The sequence below is a fragment of the Schistocerca americana genome, chromosome 1, assembly GCF_021461395.2.
Source record: "Schistocerca americana isolate TAMUIC-IGC-003095 chromosome 1, iqSchAmer2.1, whole genome shotgun sequence".
NCBI classification, from domain to species: domain Eukaryota; kingdom Metazoa; phylum Arthropoda; class Insecta; order Orthoptera; family Acrididae; genus Schistocerca; species Schistocerca americana.
Window position 1 is genome coordinate 338,031,734 of NC_060119.1, and position 19,737 is coordinate 338,051,470.

Sequence of the window (19,737 nt, forward strand, 5' to 3'; positions counted from 1 at the left end):
GGGCGGAGCAAGGCCAGAGGGGATGCGATGTCATAGTCATGTGGGGGCATACCGCCACTGAAATTTACTCATTATATAAAATGTAGGTCATGACTCCTTCCTACCGGAAAAAATGTCACGTAACGTTTCTGCGATTTGAGTTCATAACTGTGCAATTAAGTACTGTTGGAAGGCGTCAGAATGCTGATAACTCTCTCTTATCTCCTGATTTGACGATAAGGTCGAGCTCGAGTGACTGGTTATCTCCACTGGCATTAACACTTGACTAAATTTTGAAGCACTGCTTTCTGACAATGATAATGCAGATATCGTCCACAAACACTCAGTCGACATTCTGTCGTCTAAGAGAGCACTACCGTTACGTAATGTGGTGGGCTGCCTACGTAGTAGCTATAGGCCTCGTCCTATGTACTGCACAGGTAAGTCATTACTGTAGTTGAGAACAATAATTTACTGTGTCACATTGACTCTGGATAAGCATCTCATCAGTGGGTGGAACCAACTTACTTAAATACGTATAAACTATGTGAATATGCAGTCTCTTAAGACTCGCACCTGCGACTGAGTTCGTTAAAGCAGTAGCGATCGACAAGCAAGTAAATAAACTATAATCGTACAGGCCGCCTTCCTCCACCACTACACAGCAACCTTCTTTGTCGCGTACTTGAATTACAACATGTCTCTGTCAATGAATAAAAGAGCTACCTCTCGACGACTGTATGAAAAGAAGTATGAATGTTGAGTGCCATCTGTTGACTCTCATTAAAATTAGTGTTCCGCCATTTGCAGTTGCAAACTTTGAGCAAATAACTTATAGTGAGTGTTTCCTAGTACATTACTATAGTGTGTATGGTCGTAAGAGGCAGGTACTTCCAGGCGATTCGGTGTCACGTGACCAGTTTGTAAGTAATTTTCAGCCGCTCCAAATTTTGCATCTTAAATCTATCATCCATCAGTCGACAGATGCAGACTTTACAACGGGTTGAAAGAGGCTACAATGGGTGCATTTTATTCAGGGAGGATAAATATACTTAATATGGCACCGGAAGAGTGTATTCCAACTGAACCTTTTAGTTTTACGATATGCAACTAAACAATTTGGTTACTTATTGTGCGGTCCATCTAAAGAAGAAATATCAAATTGAGGACATGTCCCAGGAAACCGTAATCTTCCTTGATATAATGATGGAAAACAGAGTCTGAATTACTGTTTTATTAATAATGCCCGGATTCTGTCTTGCTAGTATATCACCTTCAGATCTCAATTGAGAGAACAACTGCTCATCGGTCGCATTACTTCGTTTTTACGATAATTCAGTGCCTGGTTTATTGCGAATTACGATGCAATGTTCCTTCGGACAAGCATGTATGTCCGTAGGTACAGGCACTGCGACCATTACAGCCGTTATGAAATATATGGAATGCATTCGCACTTGCGAATATGCTGTGTAATGGAATTACGACAATGTAAATCTGTGCTGAACCGGGACTTGAACCGCCTTCCACATATCTGTGTTATTCCGAATTACGATAAAATGTAGCTATCGAAATTCGGAATAACACAGGCAGTGCACCCATGGCTGAAGGAACATTATAACGTAATTCTGAATAACGCAGGCACTGCACTATCGTCATTATACACAGGCACCGGGCAAGCGACTTTCAAGTAGAATGTCTTTTGTGTACGGGTATATACTTAGTGGATGTACGAGTACGGATAGTAGACATTCGGTTGACGAGATATGGAAGTTTGGGTCTAGCCATGATTTGTGCTGGGATAATCGCACGGGAAGGCGACCGCTCGCAATAAACGGGACACCCGGATTCGAGTCCCGGTTCGGTACAAATTTTCATTCTCTTCATTCTGTTATGCAGCTAATGTTTGTCCATGTTCGCAACTGCAAATATATTTCATGTACTCCTTTTTTGTCTTCTTTCACCAAAAATTTAATAAATAAATAAATGTTAACACGACCAAAGTGCAGTTGTTCCCTGCATTGAGAACCGAAGACGATGCGCTAACAAGATCGAAATTGGTAAACCATAAAAAAAAAAAAAAAAAAACAATCCGGACGATAAACAAGATATTGTTGTACAGATCACTGTAGGAACATTAGTTCTATGTATTTGTACTTTAAATTATATCCATATTCTGAAACATAAGGGTGTGTTACAACGCACACGTTTATACAGAAGAGCCACTTTGGACAGCTGTGCAGAATGTTTCTCCGTTTGACAAACGAAACATGCCATGTTTTTTTTCCATATTTGTTCAGTTCCAAAAGAATTTAGGGAAAGGGTGAATTCATTGAGCTCCGCCAGCAGTGACTACGTCCACTGCATTGTTGCGAAATCAGAATCATTACTCATCTGACTGACTTGATGCGGGCGGCCACTATTTCTTCTCCTATGCTAATCTCTTTGTCTCACAGAAGCTTTTACAGCCGTTGTCCTCACTTATTGGCTGTATATATTCCAGTCTGTGTCTCAGCTTCCAATTTTTTCTCTCTACGACTCCCTCTAGTATTCCTTGAAGTCTTGACGCATATCAAATCATCCTGTCTCTTCCTCTGGCGTTTTCCACTTATAAGTGTCCTCTCGATTCTGATGTGAGCTCTTTGTTTTCACCATCGTCTCGTAGCTTCACATCTCGAACGGTTTCTTTCGGTTTCCCACGTACCATAACTGATTTCCATGAAGTGATCTTCTTCAGCAGTCTAGTCAAAGAAAACTATTTTTCAAATTAAAGTTTTTGTTATATTCTCGATTCTCGTACTTCTCTCTTGGACAGGAATGCCCTCGTTCCCTGTACTACATTGCGTCTTAAGTAATCATCGATCTCGCGTTATTTTGCTTCCACGGTAACAGAATTAGTATACATCATTAAATACGTCGTTCGCAATTTTGATATCAAATTAACAGATAATTTGGCTTTTGCTGTGCCCCAACACTCTACTACTTGCTTGGTTATATGTATAATCCAAATTATGAGAACAATAAGCTGTTGATTATATTTAACAGCTCATGTAATTCCTCTTCACTTTTTCTGTTACACACTTCCCCCCCCCCCCCCCCCCTACCGCCCTATAAAATCTCTCAATACGGCAACCGTTCGTGAAAAGAGGGTAAGAAGTTCTTTTTGAATAAAGAACTGTTGTAACATCTAGTAAGATTATAAATTTATGAGAGACGTTAATGAGTATATTCAATATCTAATGTCAAAGGTGAATTCCTGGTGTAAGGTAAGTAAATAAGAGCCGAACAACGAAAAATCATTATACTCTAACATCCATCGCCAAAAATGGGAAATCTGGGCCACTGTTTCGCTAACAAGATACCCTTCCAAACAGCCCAAACTCAGCCCCAATGGAGTGATCAATGTTAATTAACTACTCTAGCCCACGAAGCTGAAGCAAACGTTCCTAAGTTGGCAACGAAACGTTCCAACTCGTTGATGTACTATAGATTCGTTTCATCATTTCATTGGCCCGGTTTTACTTATCAGATAGAATGCTACTACGTTGACTCACTATTCGTCTGTGAGAAGAGCAGTGCGTGTTATTATTTTGATGCCGCGCGTAGAATGCTGCTGCACTAATGTGACCCATTGTCAGCTATTGAGGCGCAGAGAGTTTCAAACAGAGACAGCAGCACAGATGATAACATTTTCGTATTAAAGTTTAGAACAGTTATTGTACTGGATATGAATAGATGTTACCTATTTCACAGCTCAGACGAAGCATAAGAGGCACAGTAATCTGCATCTAACCTACAAAATAAATGACTGATCTGGTTTGCCACAAGAGTGAGACCCCTCACACACCTTTCACTGTGTCTCTGCAGGAGGCCGACTACGCGACTGTGCGGGTGTCTGGAGGTCTGGTGCGGGGCTACAGGACGACCAGCGTCCGCGGCACGCCCTACTGGAACTTCCAGGGCCTGCCCTACGCTGCGCCTCCAGTGGGGCCCTTGCGATTTGCGGTGAGTTCCTGAACCTGAAGGAAACGCCTTCCTTTCGCTGTCTCCCCCAGTTGTCATGTTTTGTTCCAGTGTAAATGCACATTCATGCTGTTTAACTTTTATTTTTGATTTTCCGTCTTGCTTTCTTCGTCCTCTGGTGGTAAAAACCAGGTATTATGAAATAACTAATCTACCCGTTTCTAAAAACCCAAAGCACGCATTTCCAATAACTTCTTCATCCGGATTTCTGGTGTATAATTGCTGTTTTCCTTTAGATGAACAGAACCGACCCGCAATCGATACTCTAGTTAATTCCAAATACGATCGTTCGATTGGGCGTTGGAGCATAGGGCCGATATGTAGTACACAGCTATATGATTTTCTTAGCACGACAATGTAACGAACTTCGATTCACGAACAAGAACGTTATCGCTCTTATAACAAGAAGATTGAAGACCAGTTTGTTGTCACAGCGTGAGATGCTGCCAAAGTGTCAAGGTGTAATATCTAGATTCACTTTGCCATCTACAAAATGTAGGGGCTATGAATAAAATAGGAAAATCGGATCGTCACAACATCTCCATCGATCGAATCACCGTAATACATTTATGTAAATACCGTCCCCTAATTATCGCTAATTCTACCAGTATTCATTTGATGAAGATATGTTCAGCGACTAAACGCTCCCTAAACCTTCTTCCGTTGCCGTACGGGCCAGTGACATTTCGTCTTTAGTTCCAAATTTCGGCATGCATTCCTGCTTTCGAACAATAGCCTATAAGCGACAGTGGGTCGAGAAAACCAATTCACAGCCTTCTGTCACCGACCTGTGTGTCAGAACAGCAATGAAAGTCCTATAGAGTATTTAACACGGATGGCGGTTGAGTCGTTCCAATAGTGAGGTTTAGATTTTAGTGATCCCTATTAGATAAACGCTTAAGGGTGGTGGAGAGATGGTTGGATTTAAAGTCTTCAGATCTGTGTACACTGCGCAATACTATTAAAGTGTCACTCTCTGGAAACCCGTAACTGTCTCCCACTGCAAAGTAAAAATTTGAAATTTGATTCAAGGTGCCTACAACCTTACCCTGTAAGAGTCAAAACACAGGTGAGGATGGGTAATGACATTACATTGACAACAAATTTCACCGCAATTCGGCCCAGCGTCACGTCACGCGATAGAAAGGTCGTCATACACACTCTTACCCACATTTTATCTGTCCTGTTACTAATCGGACTACAAACTTTAGTTGTCGACCGGAAATGGGTGAGGACGATCCAAGGAACGGGGTCGTTGCATAGAAGCCATTTATGCCACCTCCTGAGGCCTTTTCATGTCGGTTCTCAGCGGTGATGTGCCTTAAATATTTTTTTGCAGCCACCCATAACAAAACATCGTGATTTCAACTCTGGGTGTCGCAAATCTGACCTCCATCACAGAGACGTCAAAAGAACTGGTGAAAGTGGCTATGAACGAGTGTGACGACTATCCCATCGTGTGACATGAACACGGTGGCGTTAGGCAGAATTGTGGTGAAGTCTGGTGTCAATGTGATAGCATTAAACCACTTAACACCTCACATGAACTTCTCACTTCTGGCCTTCTTTTTCGCATGTGTCGACACCTTGCAGTTTGAAGCGTAGCAAGGCCCGACGGTGACGTCGCAGGACACCAAACTTTTGCATAGTTACAAACAACGATTATAGGCATCTTGAGTCAAATTTCACACTTTTGCCTCGTAATGTGAGACAATTAAGGGTGTGCCGGCCGGGGTGGCCGAGCGGTTTTAGGCGCTACAGTCTGGAACCACGCGATCGCTACGGTCGCAGGTTTGAATCCTGCCACGGGCATGGATGTGTGTGATGTCCTTAGGTTAGTTAGGTTTAAGTAGTTCTACATTCTAGGGGACTGATGACCACAGAAGTTAGATCCCATAGTGCTCAGAGCCATTTGAACCACTTCTCTCAAAGCGCTGATTGCAGAAGTGACGATGTTATGTTGAGGAGGGAGGGTAAATATTGAGACACTTGATCATCAAGTAGATAAAAGACTAATGTTATTATTAAGATAGAGCACGAAATGAAGTAAGAGTGTAATTATGCAGTCACTGATATTAATTCAAAAACCGGTAGAAATTTGCCTCACCAGGGGCTTTCTAAGTGTGGTAAAAATGCTATTTTTAGATGAAAGTTAACAAATTAAATTGCGTTGATAACTAGAGATACATGTATGTGATCTCTAGTATGTACTCCAAAGAAAAACTGCCGAAAATAGATTTTCTCAACAATTATTATTATTATTATTTTTTTTTTTTTTTTTTTGGCAACATAATGGAGGACCGCAGTCTACCAGTGGCAGTCACTTCCAGTAACCACCCAGAATCGTACTTGTCCTCCATGTATCCATTGATCACTAGTATTCACTGACGACGCTCGCGTTGCGTTATTGTTGTTCACTGTTGCTGTAACTACCTCCACAGAATTAGAGAAACAACACACCTAGCAGCTGTACACTAATCTTTGGGCAAACTGCAAGTTCCAGAAAGATCGACCCTTATGAACTTAACGATTACCTTTGTATAAACAGTAAGGTCAGTGTTACACCAGAATCACTCAGCAAAAAACCTGTCAAATGTTAAAGCAGTTTCTTATTTCAGACACTGACGCCTGAAGGTGCAGTTTCACGTGTGGGCCTTTCCAAGTCGAGAAAAATTATCAGTCTCCAGGAAATAAATATGTCAATCACTGACATTTTATATTGTGTATATCGTCCTACTGTAACATCAGTTCAAATGTGGAATAAGTGAATGCACGTGACTTAGGGGCTGACAACAGTGCACTTGACCATACAATGTTCCCACTGCATACAATAAGCATCCCCTTGTTCGCGAGCTCATTGTGGACTCTACAGCTATTCCCACAGTGTTAAGTGGGTGCTGCAACGGTTATTGAACTGTTTGTTGAGCTGGTTCGACACCACTTGTATAAGGGTACGTTTATGAGGGAGCCTCGATGCTGACACTTCGCTGCTCGCATATCACACGTCGCTGCTCGCCGGAAGTCATGATACATTTATGCCACCACTTTGTTGCTTGCTGCCTACTGGCGGCAAATAACGTAAAGTAATTAACCTAGCAGAGTGCTAGAGTCAAATACAGAACTTGTGGACTGACCTTGAAGAACCCAGTAGTGGGTCAACTTTCAGAACATGCGGCGATGGTCACGGTGCAAAACACAAGTTGTCTACGTATCATCGCATAGCGAGGATCGTAATTAGAAGCAGAGTGAGGAGATTAAATAGACCGGAAACAGTGAGCTTGTCTCATCAGTGTGGAGCCATGCTGGCTTGGAGCAAGTAGTGAGACGTCAGCATGAACACACCCTCAGAGACTGAAACAGAAACCACAAATAGCTGAATGGTACCAACGTATCGCTCAGTGGCTAAATGTAATGTTTCCAGATGAGTCCTATTTCATCTATTACAGACGCTACCTCGATGACAAACTCTGAGACCCTACGCCAAAATGATAAGCGCCATCTATGATGAACTGGGACACCATTGTGTAGCGCTACATATTATGGTAAATATGAACTGAACACCCAAATTTGTCGTACTCCTTGGAAATCTAAAAGGAAATCTCTACATCAGGCAACTTTTTGAGGCTGAAACCTTAGCTCTCCTCAGACAACTCTATTCTCCAAATTTTGGCGGTATAACGCTGCGTATAGGAGAAAAACCTTGTAGGAGAATAATGGGCATCAATTCTTTCTTGGCAACTGTCACATTTCGAACTGTAATTGTTTTAAGGAAAAACACCATTCGAGTAGACAGATTGTCATTCGAGAGCAGAGCGCCACTTCCAGGCTGACTGCTCCAGTGGTGCCACGAGAATGTAGAGGCTTCTACTTATATCTCTGAGCACCGTCGGCAGGTCAGGCATCCCATACTCTGTTCACGGCACTTCTTCGATTACAATCAAACCTCCGAATATTGTGATTCCACGATAATAAAAACCTCTGAAATTAAAATCGAGGGAAACCTTATCAATCGTAACTCGGACAATCGATTCAATAAAGCCTGGGATCCTACTATTGATCTGCTTAAGAAGCAGAGGAAACCTAGGCGTGAGCACGAACATGGAAATACAGAAGTGAAACGAGATAGGCGGGGTAATGTTACGGTACTGGGACAAAAGTCTATCAGCATTCGTCATGTTACCAACTTGTTCCGTTGTCGAAACACTGTGCATCTGCGACACAACGACCGGGCGGTGCGCCCACTAACTTTTCTTTTGTAAACACGGAAGATTGGTGCCGAAGCACTAGGTTTTAAAAATTGGTGTGAAACACTACACCTGCTATCCTCTCTTAAAATAGACATAACGCAGATACACAAAATCGTGTCAACTGGCAACTGGGTAAATGAATGGCGCATAGCGAATCCTTTCATGAGAAATAATTAATTAAAGATCCCTTATCCTTGTAGTACCAAACTGTGCTAAACAAATTCAACGTAGTAATTGTAAATTAACAATACTGCTATTCACCTCACATAGCTGTCCCCCTTTCTACTTCCCTACCATTAAGTTCAACATCGATGGCACATTTATTTCTACAGATACGCAGAATAAATTTTGGCCGCTATGTCATCAGCCTGGCATATGAGGGCGTTCGCTGCTTTCACCACTCTACGGCCACGGCTTGCCAACGGTTGAGAGTACTTGTGTGAAAGCCAATTGCTGGGGGTTGTTCATGCAAGTCACCCCCACTTGAGTTAGTGTCCAGAGCAGGTGCTGGAAGAGCCGCTCAAAGCAAAAATTTGATTAGCAAAGCTATTAAGTCCCAGTCGCACTCAGTCCGCCTCAATCGATGCCCCCGTACCATCTTGTAATCAGGTTTCCCATGAGGTAACTTCTAAAAGGTTCTCATTGCTAAAGGCGCCAACAAAATAACTTCATTTGTTTTTTTCTTATAAATGGGGAATCCACTATCAGGAAATTACAGCACACGGACCCATCCTGCAGCAGGCAGAGATATCTCAATTGTTTGAGCTAAGGGATGAATTATACAGAGTGAGGAAAAATTGCAGCACTTCGAGGACGGCAAGCGACTCCTCACCACGATTAGAGACAGAAGTTTGTCTAGCAAAATCACATCGGGTGCATTATGAAAACCAAGTAAGAAAACGAGGAGCTGTGAACACTGTAAGATTGCGCTCTGCATCGGAATCAACACGGGAACGTGTATCACCCAGCACTGCCATACCAGCAATCTTAGCTCACTGAGTAGACTGCGGAGGCATCAAACCCATGTCCGCCATGGATCTGTGATTGGAATCCAGTTCAGGAACCCTTTCTAATTCTTTCGACGTCTCTCCCCTATTTCCCGTCCTTTATATGCAGGTCATCATTTCGGCACATGACAGTACCCTATCACATGATAGTGGTATTCATTAAAATGTATGCATTTGTCTACTAATTGCGCTGTGGATAACCGTAATTGGCCCTGTCAGGTTCATTTAGTGCGGCTTCCCGATGGTGCACACACTCGATGAGTAAGTCGATATGGTTTTGGTGCTGGATGAATCCGATAGCCAAGCTAGTGTTGCTGCTCGTGCATATGCTGCCACGGTACTCTCAAACGCTCCATCCAGACATGAATGTTTTTCGTTGCCTCGGAGAAGTGTTTCAGGTCTCCTACACCTTATGTATCTTCTGCCTATGAAAAGAAGCCTTTCCCTCTATCCGTGACCTTACAAACGCGTAACGTTGTCACATTTTCATTCGTAGAGTGTCATTTCGTCCAAGTAGCATCGTAAAGAAACTATTACAAACGACTATCGAGACATGGTTTATGTGGCAATAGTGAACATAATTCACTCAGTAGCTGCCTTCACAGCTCGCTCAGCGATGGAATTCATGACGCTACTCCTTCGGTACAGTATTGTGCGATCTGAAAGATCAACAAGCGGATGCTTGCACTAATCTACTATTAGACCAAAGGGTTCTGAGTTTCGGTGATTTTTGACGGTTTCTGCTGACTGGGACGAGACGCGATGCAGGTGGAGCGGATGCAGTATCTAATTTACTAATTTACTTGCCCCTCCAGACAGTTCAAAAATTGGTCAAATGGCTCTGAGCACTATGGGACTTAACGTATATGGTCGTCAGTCCCCTGGAACTTAGAACTACTTAAACCTAACTAACCTAAGGACAGCACACAACACCCAGTTACCACGAGGCAGAGAAAATCAGACAGTTCTTTTGCTGCTATGATGTTTCAGTTGGTACGATCCGCTGTTCAATTACTCTTTTTTTTGTGGGAGGGTGGGAGGTTGAGATACAGCGTCACTGGTGGATCCCGGTCTAACTGCCTTCGTGGATCGTAAAGTGTTCTATTCTACAATGATATCATTCCATACACATCACTGGAATGCGTGCCGAAGGTGTGGCAGCGGGACATCAGAAGTCCCATACCACCCTGCGACATTGGAAGTCCAAGTGGCAGGCAATCGGTACCATAACTATATTAGTTACCCACAGTGGTGGTTCACGACAGTCGACACTCCTCGAGTGGTCAATTCAACACTGACGATTCATTAGTGGTCGTAACAGGTCTATCGTTAACCATGGTCGGAATCGGATTCCCCAAGGATGGTAAGAGGAACAGGGTGGCGGTGCCTGTGCTGGGGAGTTGTGGTGTCAATGTTTTGTGAGCCAGCTACCGTATCGCATACGGCTTCCACTATGTCATAGACACTTAGGCTTCTCTCGAATGGACTCCTTCAAAGTGACCATGCACGTTTCTCACGGAGGGTAACTACTCTCGTGAGGGGAGGTGCATGTAGACTCCACTGAAGCACCTTATTCTGTAGTCGCTAGGGTGTCTGTATTTGGGAGGCACGAATTGCAGCCCACGCAGTGGAGCAATAGGTGAGAGAAGGGTGGACAACCATCTAATATGGCTGGAGCTCGGTGTCAAGGTTCAGTTACCTGCTGGTGAACACTGGGTACAATGTTTTTATCAGCTTGTGTCATTTTTGGGTGACGTATTCTGCATGTCGAAGGAAGAGCAGTTCTTTATACATCTGGACTCCTAGATATTTGGTATCAGGGGACCATGGGACCTGGACGCCTGCAATAATGATATTGTGGAGGAGGATGGGAAGCCGTTTAGAGGAGCAGAACGCTGAAGTTTTGGCGGCATTGAGGGCAATCTAGTTTGAACGACACCAGGTCACTGTCGCGTCCACCTGCCTCTGGAGACAAGCAGTAAGCTGGACCATGTTGAGACTGGTGGTATAGAAAGCCGTATCATCGGTGTATTGCGCCAGTTGGCGATGTGGGTGAACTGGCATATCGTTAACAAAAACATTAAGGGGGATGGAAGACAACACAGAGTGTTGACCTTGCTGAGCATTCAAGAAAGTCCTATTGTGGAGGAAATCATCGACGATCTTCACATAGATGGCGGGTATGGTCGTCTGTGTCAGCAAGATTGTCCTGCCAAATCTTGTCATATGCGTTTTGCAGGTTCAGGAAAACCGTTGGCGTCGACATGGTGGACTTAAAGCTCTTGGTGACATGTTCTGTGATCCTAAGGACTTACAGCTCGGCCAACAGGTGGGAAGCGAATCCAAACTGTTCCAGACAGAGTATCCCAGCTGGAACCAGAGGATGGGTAATGCAGTGGAGGATCAAAGACTCTAGAACCTTTGCCATGATATTCAAAGGCAAATGGAGCTGTTGGGTCGTAGGCTCCTTTGAGGGCTTGGAGAGGGCAATCAATTTGGCCTGCTTTCACTGTGGGGGAAAGAAAGCCAGTTGTGAGAAAGCGATTCAAGATGCTGACATATAAGACCAGTGGCTTGCGTGGGAGTTGGTGGTGGTGTTTGTTTAAGATGCCTGGAGACAAATGCCCTCGCTTCCGACGGAGGATCTGTTGGGTTTCCGCCCAGGAGGTGAGGGGCAGTCAAAGATGGTCTTTGTCTGATAGTGGCAACGGCTGCCAGAATATTGAGTTCATCTTGGAATTCACCAGGCGTGAGGTCCTGGATGAGCAATTGGTTCTGGGCCTCAAATTCATTGGCCAGAGTTTCTACCACAAAGAGAGCATCATAAGTTAAGCCATCCACTATGTGGATGGGGTGGTTGGTCTTTACTGCAATGCACCATTGGGCTCGGACAAAGGCCTATTCGGATTTATGTTGGAGGTGGAAGGCAGATATCTTGTCTTCCCAATGTTCTGTTTTCCAATCGGCAGGGCAGTGGCAGAATTCACGCTGGAGGTGCTTCATGCAATTCTTATCCTGAAGATTACGAAACTACTTCCACCGCCTGTAGTAGCAGTTCTTCTGGATTTTGAGTTCTCGCAGTAGGGGAGAAAAGTTATCTGCAGGGGTTTAAGTCTTTGGGACAATGGATGTACATGCCATCGTCGCCTTCTGGGTTTTTGTGGTTAGGTAATCAACAGCACTAGCTAGAGTGGCAGGCGTTGTAGGTCGAGATGTTGCTAGTGATGTTGTTGAGGATCGTGGAAAATTTGTTCCAATCCGTGAAGGTCAAGGTAGAACGGATGTCTAAATACAGAGTGACGGCAGTAAGGTGCAGTAGCACAGGGTTGTGATCAGAGGCCAACTCATGGAGTGTTTCCAACGAAAACTGCACTGCAATATTCTTGAAAATGGACACATCCAGAACGTCCGGCTGGCAGTCAGCGTGTGGGAACGTGTGGGCCATAGACCGACAGCGCCAGAGTATCTTCCTGATGAAGGAGGAGTCTGCCCCTGGGATTATCAAATGCAAGAATGCCAAGCTGTATGATTGGCGTTGAGATCTGCTCCATCAATGATTTCATCAAATGATGTCAAGGTACAGACGTCCACTTCAAGAAGCGGTAGATTATGGCTCAAATACGCCGAAGCAAAAGCTATAGCACCAAGGCGGGTACAAACAGTGACCGCCGTAGCCTCTATATGTTCTAGTGGTTGGATAACTTCATGATTATGGACGAGTATCTTATGTAGAAACTTTGTTGTGCCCCCACCTGGGCTATTGAGTGCGTCAGTGCGATAGCAAACCATGTTGCAGAGACGAAAATCGTCGGTGGGTTTCAAGTGGGTTCCTGATACAACTAAACTGTGCACATGGTCGTCGTAGAGGGAAGTGTTCAGTTCAGTCTTCATACCTTTAAGGCCATTAGCATTAAAAATGCAGAAAACTTTATCCCGAGGGCTCTGATGGTTGTGCGGTGGGAAATTCGCCCTTATAACAAAATCTGCTCAAACAAAAAAGATTTCAAGAATAAATCTTCGGTGGTTGATCATTATTACTAAGAGAGTAGTTAATCGTTGTACTTACAGGTAGTTGTATCCAAATTTAAACCTCGTGTTTAGACGGCACGCACTAGTAATTGAGATTAGAAACTCTTAAAACGACCCAGTCATGTGCACGTATTCGGTCTGTGAAGAGAGACCGGCTTGTTTTTGCAGCTAATGGAGCGTGTAGGCCGAGCTGGGCAGGGGCCAGAGATGGACGTGCTTTGTGGTGTCATCTGCAGATGGCAGCACACTTTGACCCTAAGTGATTGGCGAACACTCTTGAGTGTGAGCAGCTCAGGTGAATGCAGGCTCTGGCGCGTGGTCAGGAAAACCCAGCTGTTGGTGCGAAACACGGAGAGTAATCCAAGTGCTTTGAAATCGAAACTGAAGAGTTTCCTCATGAACCACTCATTCTATTCTGTCGAGGAGTTCCTTGAAAGATTAAGCTGATTCTTGTCGTATTGTTGATTTCGTTTACTTAAACTTCTGGACTGACTTTCTTTGGGTTCATAGAGATTTTATTTTTATCTGTTATTACTTTTGTGTTGTAATTTCATGTACTGACATATTCCATGTTCTTGGAGATTTGCTCTACAATTTGGTCCTACGGAACTTGACGTGCAAACAAAATAAAAATAAAGTAAGCCGCCATGGCTAATGGAGCGTAGAGAACAAATATCAAATAAGACTAAATGCAATAAAAGCCAAACACAAATATGAGTATAAAGAAAAAATTAAGAGGACTGCATGGCTTAAAACGTGCGCTTGATACAAAGTATAAACTATTTTCACAAACGAAGAATCTATAGATAGGACTCACTGAGCCTTGTTTACAGTGATGTTGCATTTTTCATAAATTATCTATTTGACTTACAGGCTGGAATATGCACTTCGTGCTCAAAAATCTGAAATTTCACATAAATAAGATATGAAAGTTAGAAAGTAGCTAAGTAGACATGGTTAGGGATGCACTAGAATACGTTGCTTTAATTGTTTACATTTATTAGTAATAGATCAGTGCAAAGTAGTGTTTACCTGCTCAAAATCATTATTTACGAGCAAACTATTTAAATTAGAGCAAACTCTTTCATCACTAGAAAGTTGAGAAAATTTACTTGTTAACTGATGTATACTAAAAATATATAATTTTAAATTTACAGTTTTTAAGTATGCTTTATTCACATGAATGCGAGTGGTCAAATAGCTCCAGCGATCTTGGTGCAGGACGTACAAATACTTCGCTTTCGTTCGGCAGTCGGGACTGAGGCGTGGGACAGATAGTACGTATGTGCAGCAGTAAGTTGCCTCTCGAGTGTATCGAAATTATTCTGTGTTGAGTGAGATGTGAACATGTGATATTTGCGTGTGTTTCTGGCGAATACTCTGAAATAATTTCAAACTTGGGGACTTTATTTCTCGTTAGGCGAACGAGTCTGACCCGTGCAATTATTTTGGGGTCTGAACGTTATTTTTCACGGAAAAATCATGTTTGCATTTGTTGAACCTTGTGACAAGTTATCTTAGAGTTAATGTGACAAATGTACGGATAGGCTTATAGACTGCAGCGCAGTAAACACATACGAATCCAACAATATATTAGGAGGCCTTATAAACAGCGACTTTCGCGTCTATAATTTGATGATGCAAGTTTATGAGTTATTGCTTACTGAACGATATCTCTTTGGAATAAACAAGATAGCACCAATATTTTTCGTTTATTATCCGTAAAGTCACTTATGTTAGTCTCATCTGGGATAAGTCAGGTATTGTCTGTGACTAAACCAGCGGTCATCTCGTGCACTGGTCAAGCATCAGGTGCCGTAAGACCGCTGCAGCTAGGTCTTATTTAAATACTAAGTATTCCTTTATTATATTACTACAAATGAAAGTCCCTAAAACAAATCCTAGAAAGTCTTAAGTTTCTTCGCTAATCACTGCGTTAAAAGTGTAACCCATGTAGTTCATGAATCAAATCTCACGGGACAATCGCTTTCGCTGTATATCACGTTTATTGAACCTACTTATAACATAATAAAATCTGTTTAAAATTACACAACGTAGTTAACGATGGGTTTGCGGGGGCGGCTTTGACAGCTCTGCTGGAGACGCATTATCATATCGGTACAGTTCCATTGCTGAGATCGTACTTACACAGGTACGTATACGATGTTGATATATTAATGCGTCTCTAACTTTATTATTGACATGTTTTACACCAGAAAGCATTCCTAGGCTAGAATGAGCGCAGCGTAGTGTCAACAGACCGTGTCTGTCACCTCAGGAGCCGCAGCCGGCTGCCAGCTGGGATGACGTCAGGAACGCCACGGAGGAAGCGCCACCGTGTCTGCAGGTGGGCGACGCTGGTGACGTTGTCGGCGATGAAGACTGCCTCTATCTCAACGTGTACACGCCAGAGGTAATCCATACTTTGTTTCGTTGCAGCAAAAGACAACTGGTGCAACAGAAGTAAATATCAATCACAACTGAAAATACTTGACGATCAGGGATTTTAAAACATACACGTGTCGTTCATGGGGAGTTTTCTAGCGACTGAACTATCCGAGCTGTTTTATGGAACGACCTAAAGCTTGAAATTGGCACTGACTCCTTTCCATAGCGTTACCAGTCACAGATCTGGGTCTATTATTGATAAAATTCTCGAGAGAGCCTCTGATGGAAATGAAAGGAACAAAAAGGGACTTGTGGTTGTAGAAGTCTGAACGTCCCACAGCGCGTGGTCTGGTGGTCCAAAAGTAATTTGCTTTCCACGACGGTTTCCAGCTCAGAATCCGAGCCCAACAGGTAGTTCAAACATCTCACATATAAGAACGATATAAGAAAAACAGCGTACATGCTTGAACCTGGTGCAGTCCACACCTTCCCACAAAATAATGAGGCTCCTTGTGGTTAAAAGTTCTGTGTAAGGACATGATAACATCTTATCATGGAACCAATGATAACGAGTGAACAAAGTAACCTGCTCACACAAAAATTTGTTCTGAAGTGCTAAAGTGACAATAATTTCTATGAGGTAAGATTAAACAATACATACAACAGTTTTATCACCTGTGGGTCGAGATCACACTTCAGAAGCTCTTCACGAGAATACACTCAGCTACATGAGTAAGTTGCAAACTATTCAACAGTCCTTGACGATTCTGTAAGTTGTATTTTCTGGTGGAAGATAGTGCTGATGGTAGTCGGAAATTTACGTTCCAAAATGCATAAATTAAAATGCTGATCGCTACACCGCTCATACGGTAGAAATAAGCGATTTGAATTGTCTCGTGACGGAGAAGCGCCCGACCTCAACTCGTAAACTACGATCTTTCGGATGAAGCACGTTGGGAATTCAGTAATGGAAGCGTCCTGCCCCCTTGTCTCCACGTGTTACATGACTACGCTTCCAGGATGTAGTTGCGCGAATAGAAATGGAGTATAAGAAAGTTCTAGTTGTGCGTTGCTTTTATTATTAGGTCTCACACGCGCTGATTTTATTAGATGCGTTTGGGTGGCGGTATACAGAGGAAGTTATCAATGTGGGATGACGCTGTAATTTCTGAAAGTCCCAAAGTACAGTTTCCTAATAATGACGGTTGAAAGTATTTGAGAACATCACTTGTAGTGTAAGAGAACGAAGAAAAATATTTTAATTTCACTATTAATGAACCGACGTATTGATTACCTGTGTATTGACTTCAATCCTGACGTTCTTGTGTGGTATTTGTGTTATTTAGTTGAACGCTGATGTACCAAGAACGGTGATGGTGTGGATTCACGGAGGAGGTTTCGTGGGAGGTTCACCTTCCAAATCAGAGTACGGGCCAGACTTCTTCATGGATCGGGACGTGGTCGTCGCCAGTATCTCCTACCGATTAGGTACATTGGGTAAGTGCTAAATATCGATCTCAAGAAGTAATATACGGAAGAGGGTTGGTCTCACTTGCTCGATAATATGGATTACTGTACATGGGCGCCGGCCACGGTGGCCGAGCGGTTCTAGGCACCTCAGTCCGGAACCGCGCGACTGCTACGGTCGCAGGTTCGAATCCTGCCTCGGGCATGGATGTGTGTGATGTCCTTAGGTTAGTTAGGTTTAAGTAGTTCTAAGTTCTAGGGGACTGATGATCTCAGATGTTAAGTCCCATAGTGCTCAGAGCCATTTGAACCATTTGTACATGGGTGTTAAATCGTCAGCAGCCAAAATTTCTACCGACTTTCCATTATTATCATTGTTTTGAAGAGGAAGCTCAGAGTAAGTTATTGTAGCTAAGCACACAAAGAATATCTCATACCTAAATCTAAGCCCGTCCGCACTCACCATTTCAGAAGTAACCTACAGCTATGTGACGTAGATTTTATCGAGCCCTAATGTATGTGAATCACAGTAGTAATTGTGGAATTGTTCCTTAAAACACTGAATCAGTAATGTTTCCTGTGTTACTTCACGTTGAAATAATAGTTAAGGCCTTCTGATAGTAATTCCTATTCAATAACGCCGAAACGTTTATAACGGAAGAGAATACTCCAATAGTTGAAGAAGTAATACCCGAACGGTTCAATGTGAATGTTTTGTTATTTTCTCGCCAACGATACGTGATATATTCTGTATGATACGAACGAAAGAAGTGGTAGCTCAAATTTTATCCTAGTAATCATGTATTCCATAATGATGAACCAGTTTTCGTGACGAGTACTCTTTGTACTACTGCCACTCCACCTCATTATCAAACATCTAAACCAGGCAACGAAGGCAGAATTAGGGAGTCAGGACATTAATGCGTACCGCGACCGTGAACAATGTGAATTATGCCCCGAGTCACGTTTCCTGATAGATGCGTGTTTCTGAAGCTATCTGGTAATTCTTCCTGTTACTAATTAAGCTTACATGTCAGTCACGAGCATTTAGGAATATGAGCTGCAGTTTTATAGCTTACAGATAAAGTTCATTTGCCTAAGAAACTAATATCATAAGAAATACATCGAGTGTCGCTATAAGTCACCATAAACATGAGTGAAAAATGTCTATACGGCTTGTCACATAACTGATTGATGTTCATCAAACGTAGCAGCCAAAATTAAAAATTTTGCAAAGTCTCAGTTATTGTCTCTTAAAATGTTTTACATCTATCGCTCAGGAAATGTGACCTTTATGTCGATATAACATATCCTGACAGTACTTGGCAAAGGGGAATTGAATTTAACTTCCTCATTTTATCATATAACGTGTATATAAGGCTATAGCTTTAATTATATTACATCAAATGAATGCATAGCTATAATATCTAAAGTAATGCGGAAAGGTAACTTCCGTCCACCGAAGTTATCCTTCTACAGGACTGAAAGCAGCTTTTCAGTAACTGAAGTCACATGAAAAGGGAAAATAAAGTGCCAATTGTATTTCAAATACGTACAATTTGCTGATGAAATTGATTTTGTTTCATTTGACAGCAGAAAAGTTTGAATAAACGATGGACGAATTCAGTCAGTAATACCAATTGCTGCTTAACTTACACGCTGATAGAACAACTGAAGAAAGTGACACTGATGTGATCCAGTACACGAAAGCGTCTACTTCGAACAAATAAAAATCCGAGTGTATTGACACTCACAGAAATAAACAGGGATATAACACTGACAACTCGTTTAGGAAACTAAACTCCATATTGGTGAGCAAACTACCAGCGAGAAGTCTTTATATAGTGTGTAGTGTCACAAACTGTTCAAAAACTGTGAGTTGTTCCATAGGCGACTGAAACAAGAACGTCCGAAGTAACTAGAATGCAAAGGAAAATAAATAACAGGATGGGAAATGAGTGGTATCGAAACAAAGTAATGAGAGCTGCAACTCTCAACAAACTGAAATATTGCAAGAAGAATCATTTCAAATACACCAGTGTTTTTAAAATTTATGTACTTTCATAGTTCATTAACATACAGAAATAAATAAACATTTTTACACGTAGAGCATTTAATGGTCATCAAACGTTAACACAACTTAAGTCGCTTGTATCTAAAGAAAGTGAAGTTCAATAGAAAATGAATGGGTGAGAAGGAATTGACACTTGTAGATTTATAAGACATTGTCAACTACAGAATGCAGCCAATGAAGCTAGATAAGAAAATGACAGACGTCTGACTGTTCTACACCACATAGACCAATACCCTCAGCATATGTCTATGTAACCTGTAGTCGACTCTGCTAGCAGAGTGAATGTCTCGTGACTGTACAAAAGGGAGACGTACTTCATTACATTACATGAATACTTGTTCCACATCATGAATACTTCAATTCGTAATGATGTGGAACATGTCAGTATAAAATAAAGTTTCTCTACTCGTTATAATTTATCCTTGCTTTTTTTTAAATTGCTACTTTCTTTCTAAAAAATTAATCTGCTGGGTAGAAGGAGTTCCCATTCAGGAATACTTTTAATTCGTTTAAAAATGCTTGTTGG

At 42.3% G+C, this 19,737-nt stretch overlaps 1 protein-coding gene across 1 annotated transcript in view; it reads left to right on the top strand.

Annotated features, from left to right (window-relative positions):
• The first annotated feature begins 365 nt into the window (after positions 1-365).
• Positions 366-19,737, top strand: part of LOC124547900 (esterase B1-like) — a 97,010-nt gene continuing 77,638 nt past the window's right edge. Inside the window, exons 1-4 of the mRNA XM_047125143.1 lie at positions 366-419; positions 3,844-3,981; positions 15,561-15,695; positions 17,017-17,167. Of these exons, the coding sequence (XP_046981099.1) occupies positions 366-419; positions 3,844-3,981; positions 15,561-15,695; positions 17,017-17,167 (478 nt within the window). The remainder of the gene's footprint in view (positions 420-3,843; positions 3,982-15,560; positions 15,696-17,016; positions 17,168-19,737) is intronic.